The sequence below is a fragment of the Geospiza fortis genome, unplaced genomic scaffold (assembly GCF_000277835.1).
Source record: "Geospiza fortis unplaced genomic scaffold, GeoFor_1.0 scaffold203, whole genome shotgun sequence".
Lineage (NCBI taxonomy): Eukaryota > Metazoa > Chordata > Aves > Passeriformes > Thraupidae > Geospiza > Geospiza fortis.
In genome coordinates, this window is record NW_005054385.1 from 970,544 (window position 1) to 984,220 (window position 13,677).

At 38.9% G+C, this 13,677-nt stretch overlaps 1 protein-coding gene and 1 pseudogene across 1 annotated transcript; one reads left to right on the plus strand and one right to left on the minus strand.

Moving 5' to 3' along the window:
* Positions 1–2: 2 nt before the first annotated feature.
* Positions 3–683, plus strand: TMEM215 (transmembrane protein 215; the record flags this gene model as incomplete). Its single annotated transcript, XM_005425341.1, has 1 exon — positions 3–683. A coding segment is annotated over one exon (681 nt), but the record flags the coding sequence as incomplete, so codon positions are not given.
* A 9,921-nt stretch (positions 684–10,604) lies between these two features.
* The window catches only part of LOC102041232, a 35,554-nt pseudogene continuing 32,481 nt past the window's right edge, over positions 10,605–13,677 (minus strand).

The following is a 13,677-nucleotide window of genomic DNA, read 5'->3' on the forward strand; positions in this document are numbered from 1 at the left end:
CTGCGCTGGTGGTGGCTCTGGTCAGCGTCTTTCTGGTGTTCGGCTTCATGTTCACCGTGTCTGGCATCAAGGGAGAGACCCTGGGAGACATCCCGCTGCTGGCCATCGGGCCGGCCATCTGCCTGCCGGGCATCGCCGCCATTGCCCTCACCAGAAAGACCGACGGCTGCACCAAATGTCCCGAGAACATGCGTCCGTGCTGTAAGGAAGTCAAGGACCGGGATGTCATGGAGCTGCTAAGGACCCCCTCCGACCTGGAGTCCGGCAAGGGAAGTTGTGACGAGCTGGCCAGGAAAGCTTACCGCAAGGACAGGAGCGGGCTGAGGGGAGAGGACACCGTGTTCATCTGCACCACCAGCACCACCGCCGCTGCCACGGCTGAGTGCAAGAGCCACGCCAAAAAGGTGGAGCAGGAGGAGATGCTGAAATACCTGGAGAGCTGTTACCCAGAGATGCCAGAGAACGTGTTCGTGGGAGATGGCTCCACATACAGTGCCTTGGAGAAGAAGAGCTCTTCTCCCAGCAGGGACAGCACTCCTTGCCCTGACATTGAAGACAACATTTTTGTGGCTCCTAAAGATAGTATCATTGTCTGCTCTTACAAGGATAACAGCCCTTATGACAGGTACTGTTGTTACATAAACCCCACTGGAGTCAATTCAGACCAGGAGACCATTGTGTGAAAGATGCATACTTTATGTATATGTATGTATACAAAAACTGCAACTTCAGCTTCTTGATAGGGGATAATATAGCTGACTGCATGGGACAATCCTGATACTATTTCAATTTAAAGTGGTATGTGACTGATACTCAAACCTTTTGTGCCTGAAGTACGCTTTCTGTAAGTAAACAAGCATGTTTAAAGGTTAAAATTCAATTTTTCATTTTTGGAAAAAAAATTAATTTTAATTTTATTTTCTCCCTTTCCCTCCCTTTTGTTTTCCTGCTGCGCAAGCCTGTAGGCACACTGGCAGGAGGTCAGCAGTGGCTGTCAGCAGAGATCAAGAGCTGAATGAAACTCTGGAGCTGACTGTAGGAAAGAATGTGGTACTCTATGGCTGAATAACTTTTTGAAATACTGTCACTTAATTTTGGGAGGGATTGAGAGATGTCAGCATGAACTCCAATAGCTGCCTGATGTCAGGGAGTGTAGAAATCATTTGTCTCCCTTTGTCCTTGCTGGATTTTTTTTTCCTTTGTGTCAAGGAATAGGTGTCCTGACCCCATGGGCTCTTCTGAAAGTCTTCTAGGAACCATATAGGCTCAGGAGAGTTTTCAAAGACTAACCCATCATCAATAGCATGAACATAGATGTGTTAGCTTAATTTTCCACTGGTCTAGAGTTCACTGGAATGTTTCTAATACTTTTGGATTTTAGAGTATGCCCTTGACAAGGAGAATGCAACATGAACACGACACAGTTCTTGCAGAGACTAGGAGCAGATGTCAGTGAACTCAGGTCTTCAAAATATATTTCAGTACCTCAAAAATCACTTCAGGAATAGACTTCTGTGAGTTATATTCTGAGTGGGATCTGACTCTTCTGAAAATGCCATTTTCTTGTGCCTTTTCTAAAATGCCAGATATTTCTGTATGGGGAATGCATGGTGAAAGTCCACTCAGGGGTCTCAAAGCCATGCTTTGCTGGGAGAAGGGAACAGAGGACCTGACTGACAGATGGTTTTTTCACAGCTTATGGATACATAGCAAGAAAATGTGAAGTGGGTAATGAAGATTAACCATTCAAATTCAGAGCCTGCAGTTTACATACTGAAATACAAACCTGGCTATTCTGTCCGACACTAAGTTGCATGTTCCATGCTGTGCATAAACATCTTACCTGAGCTCGGAGGTGTAGGAACAGTGATGTGGTGTAACACAATGTGCGTGCTAAGCAGCTACTCTGTGTTCAGGTCTTAGGGTAGGTTGCTGAAGCATAAAGTAATTTGCTAACATCTCACAAAGCCCCAGTTCCTAGAAGCAAACTCCCAGAACACCAAAAAGTTCCTGTGTGATGAAAGTCTTAATAGCTGCTCCTACTTAGATCGTTTTTGTGAACCATAGGTTGTACCAGAGAAATACATTGAGTTACCAGAGTAGGAAATAAATCATTTGCAGCAACCTAAGACGTTGTGTAGAAAATGAAAAGGAATTTTGCACTTAAATGAGGCTTTCCATGCCCATGGAATTGTTTGGAAAGTGAATGTAAATTTTATACATATACTTGTGTGTGTATTTGTTTGTTTGTTGAGAAACTTATGTGAAATCGTAACAGACAATGAGTCTCTGAACATGTTTCCAGAAGAAGGAAACAATTTTCTGGCTAGCTTGTTGTCTTTCAGACCAAATAAGATGTTAACCCTTTGGCCAGGCTTTGGTGGGGCATCTGGATACTACTATGATAAATTCAAAGAACACTAGCTAGTTGAAGTCAGGCAAAAACTCTGAATAGGTGGTTACAGGCAGCTGTGCTGCTCAGGCATGCAGCAACAGTACTGTGGTAATAAATGAATACCTGCGCCCCGTGCAGCCCAGGTTTGATCCAATGAGCAAAGGAATTCCACAAAAACAGACCCTCTCCCTGACACGTTCAACTTCCACATAAAAGCACTCAGTTGTTGTCAGCAGCTTGCCTTCTGCTTAGGCTTAGTCACTGCAGGACCTGATTCTGCAATGTGCAGAGCAAGTCTTTAGTGGCACCAGGAAGTCTTATTTCATGACCTGTGAAGCCAACAGATAAAACACTGCTGATGAATGTGATGACAAACAGGGTCTTTTGCTTTCTGCTTCTAAGCAGAGCAGGTGAGGGCTCTCATTGCATGCCCAGGGGTGCTCAGCATCCCTGGAGATCAGACCCACCATGAGAAAACAGGCTACTGGGTCCTGCCTGCTGCCTTTGACAGGGTTGTGAGTAATCACTTGCCTTGCATAAGAGAGCACCAGCCCACTGGGAACCTAGATCTGTACAGTTCTGCAAATATATATATATAGGAAGAAGTCAAGTTTTTCCATTTTGTCTAGGATTAGATGTTCTCTGTCAAAAGTTACATGGGCTTTTTCAAGACAAGACAGCAAACTAGAGACAAAAGGAATAGTAAATATATAACTTGATATACAGACATGCAGATCTGAGTCATGTGCTTTATTCCATTTGTAGTGTAAAAACAAGAGAATGCTTGTATTCAACAAAAGTTTAATGGGAGTGAAAACTTCTCACAGTATAGAAAGAGGTAAAAAAAAAGTTTAAAATTTGGTATTTGCAGGGAATGTCATCCCTCCATTCAGTCAGCTAAGACTTTACAATAAAATACAACTTTAAGCAATATTTTTAGGCTAATATACTATAATCCTCTAGATTTGTTTATTGAAAGTGTGAGAATTTGAAATTAGAGAAATCAATCAGTACTGCCTCTGAAACCTCTTTATTTTTCCTTTTTGTTCCCTCTAGTTTAATAGAGGATGAAATAGAAATTGATTAATTTGGCCATTAAAAATATGAATTTTAAAATTTGAAAATGAAAGGGGTTTAGATTGTTTGTTTGTTGAGGGGGGTTAGGTAATAATATTTGGGCTTTGTGTGGTTTTGTTGTTTTGGGGGTTTGGTGGTTCTGTTGGTTCTATTTATTTTGTAATAAAATGACCTTTTTATAGTTTTGCCAGTAGAAATCTAATGCATATTTGATCACAGACATCATTACATCATTTTCAAATTTTTTTGCAGATAACATACCCAGATCAGAGGGCACCTGGGACTTTATTTTCATTCAGCTCGTGTGGACACTAGAACTTGTGGTACCAGTGCTGATCTTAGAACAAGCAGGAATAATCACTTTGCTTTTCAGAGGCAGCTTCTAGTCTGAATTTGGCTTAAGGATACCACAGCTTGGTGTGTGATTCCAAGCTGTGACCAGAGATGAGAGCTTCTTTCTGTTCTTGCTACATTAAAAAACCTTCAGGTCAGAGTCCCACTTCTCTCCTCAGTGCTCTCTTCCAAACAATGCATGAAGCTGTAGGGGGGCTCAGTTTGGGGGATAAATATCTTGGGGGATAAATGTCTTGTGAACCACATGTTGCTTAGTCCTAAAGTGGCAGGCTGTATAAAGCATTTAATGGAAAACAGTAATATGGACATTTAGAGAAGTTTCCTGAGATATATAAACTTTCTTTTTGGAATAGCATTTATCATAGTGCCACAGTGTAGTTTATCTTCTTTTAAGAGACAATATGATATGCAGATCAACAAAGGGCAATTTTATGTTTTGTTTAAATTTCTGTTGTCATAAGTAGCATTGTTAGCCATACAGGCTGATCTCTGCAGAGTCTTTACAAGACAATTTGAAATTTCAATCAGTGTGCACTTTGTCCTCCTGAGTGCAAAACAATAGCTGGTCCTTTCGGCCTGGAACTGAATAAGCAAGAGGTGAGTGTGCTCAGAGTATGTGTCCCTCTGGACTGTGTTGTGTTCTTGATCTGCATTCTGCAGAAATGTCATACTCTTGCAGAGGCAGTTCCTCCCGCTCTGATCCAAACTCTCTGCAGTCCTGGCTCCAGTAACTATTTATTATGTTGTAATTTAGTGGAGTAACAGCTACTGTGAACCCCTCTCACCATATCTGCTGCTACATACCAGACTTCGCGGAGTGAGCTCCTGCATTTGGCCAGGGTGGTAGAATTTGACACTACATCATCCATGCAATCTAAGCTGTTAAGCCATTCAGTTGTATTGTCAGCTCTTGCTTGGGATTTTGCCATGGGTCTGAGGCAGGTCGCTGTCAGGCCACCAAGCACTGGCAACCTGATTTTCATGTGTGCGTGGGGACCAACCTATTTACTTGTAGAGCACAATCAGCACACAAGACCTTGACTCTCAGCATGTTGGCAGTAAAGTCATGGCATAGGAACTTTTGAGTCCTGAAAGGTTTCTGTTGATGCTTCTAATATAAATGGTTTTAAAACTTGTAGAGGAGTTTCCTAATATATAGGCTAGAGGTATTGTCTTGACACATGGCATGGGGCATCAGCTGCAAAGCAGCTCATGCTGAGCCCATTTCCACTCTGAGCCAGTCTGAACATACAATCCCTATAGGGAGAACTGTCTGTGGGTTGGTTACTTCTCTGGTGGTATGAGCTCTTTTATAGCTCTAAACCACAGAGAGAGTGGGTTGAGAAGTCACTTTTCACACACCTTGGCCAACTTTCATAGATCAGCATTACCTTTAATTTAGCAGTCCTATTGGTGCAGGAATTCCAGACACTCTATTGTCTTTACCAGACACAGAGATTCAGCTTTCCTTAGTTTTTAAATCTTTGTGTGTTTTGTGCTCAGAAGAGTTGCATAGATTAGCCTTGTGTCAGATACATGGAAGTGTTTATGCTTAATGGTTTTACTTACAAGCTGCACCCTGGATGGGTGTGTGTATACATGCTATACATTTGTCTGCAAGGGCTGGAAACAGAATGCACAATCATAACACAATAGTAATTTGAGGTCTCCTCAGATGTGTTTTTCCAACACCTTACTCAGCTTTTCTGTTCAACTCTATTGCTGAAATTTTAAAATTCCTTCAGTTCTTTAGAAGAAAAAACTTCTTAGAAGAACAGCTCTGTTGTGGCTTTCTATGAACACACAGTTCTTCCAGCAGAGTTAAGATATTCCTTGTCTGTGTTTCAGTATGGCCCCTATGAATTGCCTGGAAATTGAAATCTGAATTTTTCCAGTGCTTTGCATTCAGCATTTCCCCAAACCATTGGTGAATGCCCTGAACCTTTGGTCAATTCTGAAAGATGCATTTCTCGCTTTTTTTTTCAACCTAAAGTATCCTTTTCACTCCTCAGGGAGTGAAAAAAGGGTTAAACACTTTGAAAATCTGGCTCTGTATATGTTCTAATGAGAGTAGAACAGAAGAGATCTTCATAAAGGCAAAAGAGACCAAAAAGGCATCACACACAATATTTTATTACTTTGTCAGGTTAACTGTGTTGAATTTTTGTTACAAAAACAGTATGTTTAGTGCACTGTTCCATATGTGTATTGCGTCTTTGGTAACTTACCCAGATGGCTCCTCAAGAAGGGACAGAAAATGTTTTCCTGCCTGAAGGCATGATACAAGAACTACAGGAAAAAATTACCATGTAGTCTGGATCTGATTTTAGATCTCATCAAAACATCTATTTTCACACCACTGTATTTTAGTATGCAATGCAGTAATAATCAGCAATTGTGCAAAGTCATGAACATAAGGATGCTCCTATATTGGCTTCATATTTGGTACTCTTGGTAAGAAGTACTTATTTTGCTGTTGAAATCCAAGGCAAATTTTGCAAAGGTGTAACACTAAATATTTCATAGCTTCCAGGTCAAGCTTAGTGCTGTATGAAAACTGTTGAATCCAGTCTTGACAATTTAGTTTCAGAAAGGATCACATATGTGTTTAAGACATAGTGCAGAGGAAAGATGGTGTACAAATAAGAAGGTGGAGTGGGATGTTTCCCTGTGTGAACCAGAGGACAGTGGTTACTATGCTATGAGACATTAAATAACATCATGTAGACTCTTGTGTGTTCTTTGGAAGGTTTCACTCATTAGGGCTCCCACACAAAGAATTTCTAAACACCCACTCTATCACATTTCCAAACTCTGCTTGTTTTATATCTCTATATCTGAAAATGCATTTAAATTTAAAACCAAACTTACCTTAGGAGGAAAGGCAATTTCCCCATATTTTATTTGGAGAGAACATTTTATTGCAAAATATTCTATCTTTGAATTTCAATTTAGAATGTATAAAATTGTACAATACAATGTTTTATACTGTGGGGAAGGGAAGACTTGGGAGAAGAATTAGGAGGACAAAGTGCTCATTATTTGAAAAGCAGATGGTGCTCAGCTGGAGTATAAGCAGAACAATCTTGCATAGCCTTGTCTTTTAAAGGTTTTAAAGGACAGCCCCAGAAAGACACTCTTAAAAAAAACCAAAGATTTCTACTTTTAAGGTCAATTCAGATGGAAGGGCTATTAGTAATTTTTAGGGGTCTGAGTAGGTGGGAGAGATGTTCTACAAGCTGGGAAAATCTCATACTAATCCGATATTGATCTTAAAGAGACACTGCATCTTTGACTGCACAGTCAGGTTCAACACTCATTTTATGCCCCTGTAGTGTTTGCAAAGGACACCTGATTTCACTTCCCTTTTATTTAAACAAATTATTTCATCTGACTAATTGGCTGTACAGAGAAGCAGATAACTTTTCTGTTTACAAAAAAAAACCCCAAAAGAACCTTGGAATTGGGATTCCCCCCCACCCCACACCAATAACAAGCTAAATAAAATATGTTTGCTACCTAATCTAGGGGATAAAGAATAACTTCTGGTGGCAAAACACAGTCTTTTCCAATGCCTATGGTTTGAATAAAATCTAGAAAGTTTTACACTTGGAAATACATTAATGAATTTTTGGCTTTACTTGTCGTGATTTTTTAAAATATTGTGATTATTCAGTCTGTTCCTCAATATTCAAGTTGAAACAATATAGTGAAGGTTTATCAATCTAATAAAAGACTTTCATAAGTCAGTTTCTGTGTTGTGTGATTTTTTTAATGTTCCTGCCTGCGTTCTCACTGCCAGGTAGATGGAGCTGTAATAAACAATAATCAGAATGCACAATCTTTCCAATAAAATCACCACATTGTGAATAGAGTCTTAGTATCGTCTGTATTATCTTGCATGACTGTAGAAAATGAATGGCCACTCTTGTGAAGTGATCTATAAAGTACATATCACCTTCACTTCTTCAGCTCTATTATTGCAATTGCTTTCCCATTTTCTGGCATGGATAAAATCATCAAGAAAAGGAAGAACACATCACATATTTCTAGTATATAGTGCCATTTTATAAAAGAATGCTTGCTAGATTAGCTGACTAGTTCCAAATCTGGGATGTGAATCTGTGGATTTAAAGCATCTCACAGATGAGCACTGTGCTGGTTATCATACTTCAGTTTTACAGGCTGGTAAATGCTTTCCTGCCTCTGCAATATGGCTGTTGTCATTGACTACATCTGTCAAAATGCCTGAGATTAATCTTAAAATACTTGTCAGTTGACTGAGGACACTTCTGTTTGTGTCTGTAATATTCACTACTGTACTTCTATCTTCCAAAGTCAGTCATATCATCACAGTCATCAGACAAACTGACATTATTAAGGACTACTGCTTGAAGTTGCAGGAAAGATATGACAGATTCAACAATCCGTAGAAAGTAATTCTCTGGAGATGTTCTGTTGAAGGAGAGGATCAGGAAGTAACAATAAAACTGAGGTAGGGTGACACAGGCACTCTTCAGGCTGTACCTCTTTTATAGAAAACTACCAGGCTCTAAGACTCCTGAAGTCAGCAAGAGCCTCTGCTGTCCTCAGCAGAACTTGAATACCACCCAAAGACTTGTCAGTGGTTAAAGCTGCCAATCCAGCAAGCTTGCTGTTGGTCACTCTTCACTCGTTTCTATTTAGAAGATTTTAAACTCGTAAGACACTTTAAAAAAAATCTTTTAATTCTATAGACAACATTAAAATAAAGCAGAAGAGTTAAAACTGAAGTACTATGGACAAAGCATACACTTTCACATCCACATTTGATAAGGATATCAACCTTTAATAAAAATGTAAACAAATGCAAACTCATTAAGATAATAATGTAAAATATTTAATACATCAAAAAGCACTGTAATAAAGCAGAGAGTTTCACAATTTCTAGATACTATTTGGATAAAGGAAATGGTTGTACTAGAGGATATCTCTGGGCTACTGATAACTGAAAGGTTTAAGATTAAAGGTGCTAAGATTACAAAAACAGTAATTGTACTATACCTTCTAATATGAAATTTAAAAAGATAAAGGAATTTTTAAGCTTAGAAAAAATGTGAAACTAATTAAAATTTTTGATTTAAAAAAATTTGGCCGGACTTTATGTTGGGATCTCATGTGCCAAAGTCAGCTATGTCTATGTCCCTCACTGCGATACACAGACTTCTGAGACTTACTTTCACTCAGAAAGATATACATCTTTTCTGTATATTTCAAAAAAACCTCCCATAATTTGGAAGTACTTAACTTTCTACCTTCGTTAGGCATCCCTGAAAAGTCTATCATTACAGCTGCATTTACTTCTCACGGAAGCTGAAGAAAGACTGCAGTGTGACTCTCCTGTCACTATCACACAGCACATACTTGAAATTGAAAGTTGTAGCTATGCTATGTAGCTATGCTAGCTACATAGAAACACGAACAAATAGTTAGCTGCTTGGTTAAACTCCACAAATTTAAACCAGAAATATTGCAACTACATGCATGTTTTTGTACTTGTACCTAGGATCAGGGACAGACTGGAGGGTAATGGAGCAGAATAATCAGGATTAAGTGGTGCTATGTCACTCAAAGTCCTTCCTTTTCATCTCCTCCCAATTAACTTTATCCACTGCAGCTCACATTATGGTGGAAATGCTTTGACCCTTGGTATCCTTCGTCTCTCAGTTTCACTTATTCTGTTAGATTGTTTGTTAACCAGTTGAACTGGAATGGGCTAAACTCTTCAAAATAGACTAGCCCTGAAAGGTAAGTCTTTAAAGAAAGCCAACACCAGTAATGCTCACAGAATCATGCTCATCTAGAAATTACTCCACTTGTAGTGATGTAGTACTCTCTTTACAGGAAATGCTGGCTCAGGAATGACCTTTCTTAAACTGTGTCCTAAATTACACAGTGACTCAGAGGGCTGCCTGATTTCACTGACAGACAGCTATCCAGCAACAGTAGGTTCACCACCACTTTAGTCAAAGCAAAAACATCAGCTAATGTTAAGAGCCGTTTTTCAGAGAAATCCTAGAGCAGCTGTAGCGAACTTTACCCTGTTTAGCAACAGCGTACAACATCTTGCATTTCTCTACCAAGATTTTCCACAACAAGATGCAGGTGTCACTAAGAATTGCCTGTATGGAAACACAGTACACTTTCTTCTTAATTCCTCTTTCTATGCCCCAGACAATGGAGATTAAATGGAAGTAGGAGTACAAATTCTTGTTTCAATTTGTATCCACTATAATTTCTCTGCTCTTATTTTCATCCTCTTTCGATGGATCTTACTTCCTCACACAATACACACCTCATTTTTCCCTTTCACAGCACAAAACCAACCATGTCCACAGGGTTTATAATACCACTAAACAGCAACACTGTACCATCTCCTTTCCTGTGGGAGCACCTCACAGGCTGGAATGTCCAACCAGCTGATTTTGAGGTCATGGTGGCTGCTGGCTGAGCATTTCCTATCAAAACCACATCAAGAAGTAACACTGTGAGCTACTTTCTGCTCTGGTAGCTGGTGGACCATTTCTATGTATTATTCCTTAAGATGAGTTTTTGCTTTTTTTTTCTATTATTAGTGCCACTGCTGGGAGAAACACTTGTAAATAAAGCCTGAGCTAATACATTCACAAGGCCAAAGGGGTGTATTATCTCTTTTCTAATTTTCTAATTCAGCACGATGACCTAACAGACTGGAAGCAAAAGGGATACTGGAGTTAATGAGTGACTAAGAAGTAGGACTTCAGAGAGGATCACTGGGAAGGACACCTGGTATCAGACTATATGAAAATCTGTTGGCATCTTGAGGAGTCACAGAAGTGCTGGTGACTGCCTTCTGGGCGACAGAAGCTTTCTTACCTTCAAGCCAGTATGTGACCATGTCTCCTTTCCCCTAAGAAGGAATATTAGTCATAGGGTTATAAACTATCTGTCATTTATGGAATAATTTTTTTACTACAACTCAAAACAAGTCCCAAAAGGAGAAATATGTGCCTGTCAGCCACTTTACACAGTGGAAAAATGAGGCATAAAACCTTTCCTTAAAAGATAATAGCAGTAGTATCAGTTTAAAAAACTCTTTGAAGTCCCATCCAAAACTGGGTCCACAAGTATGTTAATTCTCTGGTGGAACTCACATGATGATTTGTAATGTCTCTGAAGGACCTTTTTTGATTTCAAGCAGTCATGACAGTGATGTGCCATGCAGGACTTCCAAGTTTGATTAAGTCCTTTGTCTCTGACTTACCAGGTCTGTCCTATGAACAAATCCATGGAATTTGTCCTGGCTTAAAATCTGAACATGCTCTCTTCAGGTACAAGAATTAGTCTAACCAAAGCGCTGTGAAATATAGAGGACTAGAAAATATAGGAGACTGCATGGGTTAAAATTCAAGGACTCCAGAGTACTTTCACACTCTCCTCTCTGAAAAGCTGAGTATAAATGCTGCATACACACCTTGACTTGTAAATTCCCACGGCATACTAACACATACTCTCCAATCTGCTCCAACAGCTGGTATGCACTTGAACTACACTGTATTTTAAGAGCTGGAAAGAAAGATAAATATCATATTAGCAAACAATTTATACATCTAAGACAGATCCATCTCCCAAAGTGTGTCAAATATTTCAAGATTCATTAATGAACTCTCCCTTGGGTTTTTTTTTCCAAGTCTTTCCTTCCATTCCTTGTTATTTGTTATTAAAAATGTTTGCACACAAGTTCCAGTATCCTGGCCTGTTTGTGAGAGCATCTCAGGGTAAATATGGCGCTGTCAACAAACACTACTCTTCACATTCTGCATCTAGTAATATTTTTGTACTCTTCACAGTTGTCTATCTGTGCTACTGATGAGCGTCCTCTGCCTGTGGTGAAGAAAACCATACATAGTTCTACTTCTGGTCAATAAAGAGCCAGTGCTTTCTAAGCACATTTAGTTTTCAGCAAAGTCTAAACACTAAAGAAATAGCCACCACTGCTCTGACTCCAAACCTATCAATTTAAGACAGTTGGAAGAGATGACATTAACAAAACTCCATAATTTTATTAACATTGTGATTTTCCCTTAGTTGAAATTTTATCTTCATGTAAACCATGTAAACCTCACTTGTCTTGCCTTTTGCAAATGATGGAGGAAGGACCAAGAAGGACAGATAGAAGAAATTCTACTTTTGCTGGAAAGCAAACTTTTGCCAAAATTTAAAAAAATTTAAGAAAAGTTTTTTTTTTTCACCTGTAACATTCTGTGACACAGAGCCAATAATTATGCTTTTTTGTTTAAAAAACATCCTATGTGATAGTAGGAGTGGCTAAGATTGTCTAACTTATTTTTGTTATATTATAAAACGACAGTTCTATAATGTCCACGTTTATTTGTTTAAGTGTTTTTTAGAGTCTCAGAACACTGCCTGTAGATCAGGAGATCTAAGTCGCAGATAGATACATATCTCAGAACTTTGAAGATACATTATATTTCAGCTTGTCATCTTGCTTGAGAACAAGACACTAGCACTCAAATTCCAGGTGATAGCATTTTTAGTGCGCATTGCTAGTAATTAATTTTAGTGCGCATTGCTAGTAATTAATCTATTTTAAAGCAATCATCTTAGGGTTAAAACTTGGTAATATAATTTGAGGTCCTCAGATGTATGTGGCCAGAAAAAGAGGGAGAGAAAATAAATGCTTGAAAGATACATACTTTGTCTTTATTTCTAAGTCTATAGTGCTGATGCACCATCTGAGAAAGAGACTGGCATACAGAACAAAAGATAACCTATGAATGATGGAAGCAGATTTTGGAGGTATTAGTTTTAAAGGAGTTTAGATAAGATGACACAAGGAACATGAATGGTGTTATCTGGGAGACTGACAAAACAAAAATGAAGTTATATGTGTTCCATCCAGGCTAGCATTTGCTTTGGAGAAATAAAAATGGTGAGAAGCAATGGACGCTAGTGATTCTCAAATCCTCTCAAAAGTTTCAAATCTTTTAATCATTTAGGACCATTCCCCTGCCTTTCTTCCTTGTTTTTAGGGGATCATGATAGATGTTGAAAGTATCAGTTTTTACCATGAAATTAAACTTAAAGAATCTTGTATGTGCCTAGTTCATTTACAATGCATTAAAATGTGAGCCATAAAACTACTCAGCTTCATTTCATGACTGTAAGGAAACAAGCCATCAAAGTTCTGTGGCATGGAATCACTAAATCAGTTAAAATATTTCAGAACATGTTTCAAATGTTCATGTTAGCTAAAGACAAAGTTTTCTAAGTAGACTTGTGTGATAACCGTGTTCACAGGGGTTCTTGGATGAGGGAAGAGATGAAGGATCTGAATCCATGTTCCAGAAGGCTTGATTTATTATTTTATGATATATATTACATTAAAACTATACTAAAAGAATAGAAGAAAAGGTTTCATCAGAAGGCTAGCTAAGAATAGAAAGGAATGATAACAAAAGCTTCTTTCTCGGACAGAGAGTCCAAGCCAGCTGACTGTGATTGGCCATTAATTAGAAACAACTCTATGAGATCAATCACAGATCCACCTGTTGCATTCCACAGCAGCAGATAATCATTGTTTACATTTTGTTCCTGAGGCCTCTCAGCTTCTCAGGAGGAAAAATCCAAAAGAAAGGATTTTTCATGAAAAGATGTCTGTGACAGACTTGGAGCTCTGTTATCTCTGAGGAAGAAGCAGTGAGCATACCTCCACAAAATTTCTGTTTAAACTCCTTTCTAGAGGTCACATACATAATCTTCTATACTGGCTGAACACAGACACAGCTCCCATGATATCCTACTGTTTCTTG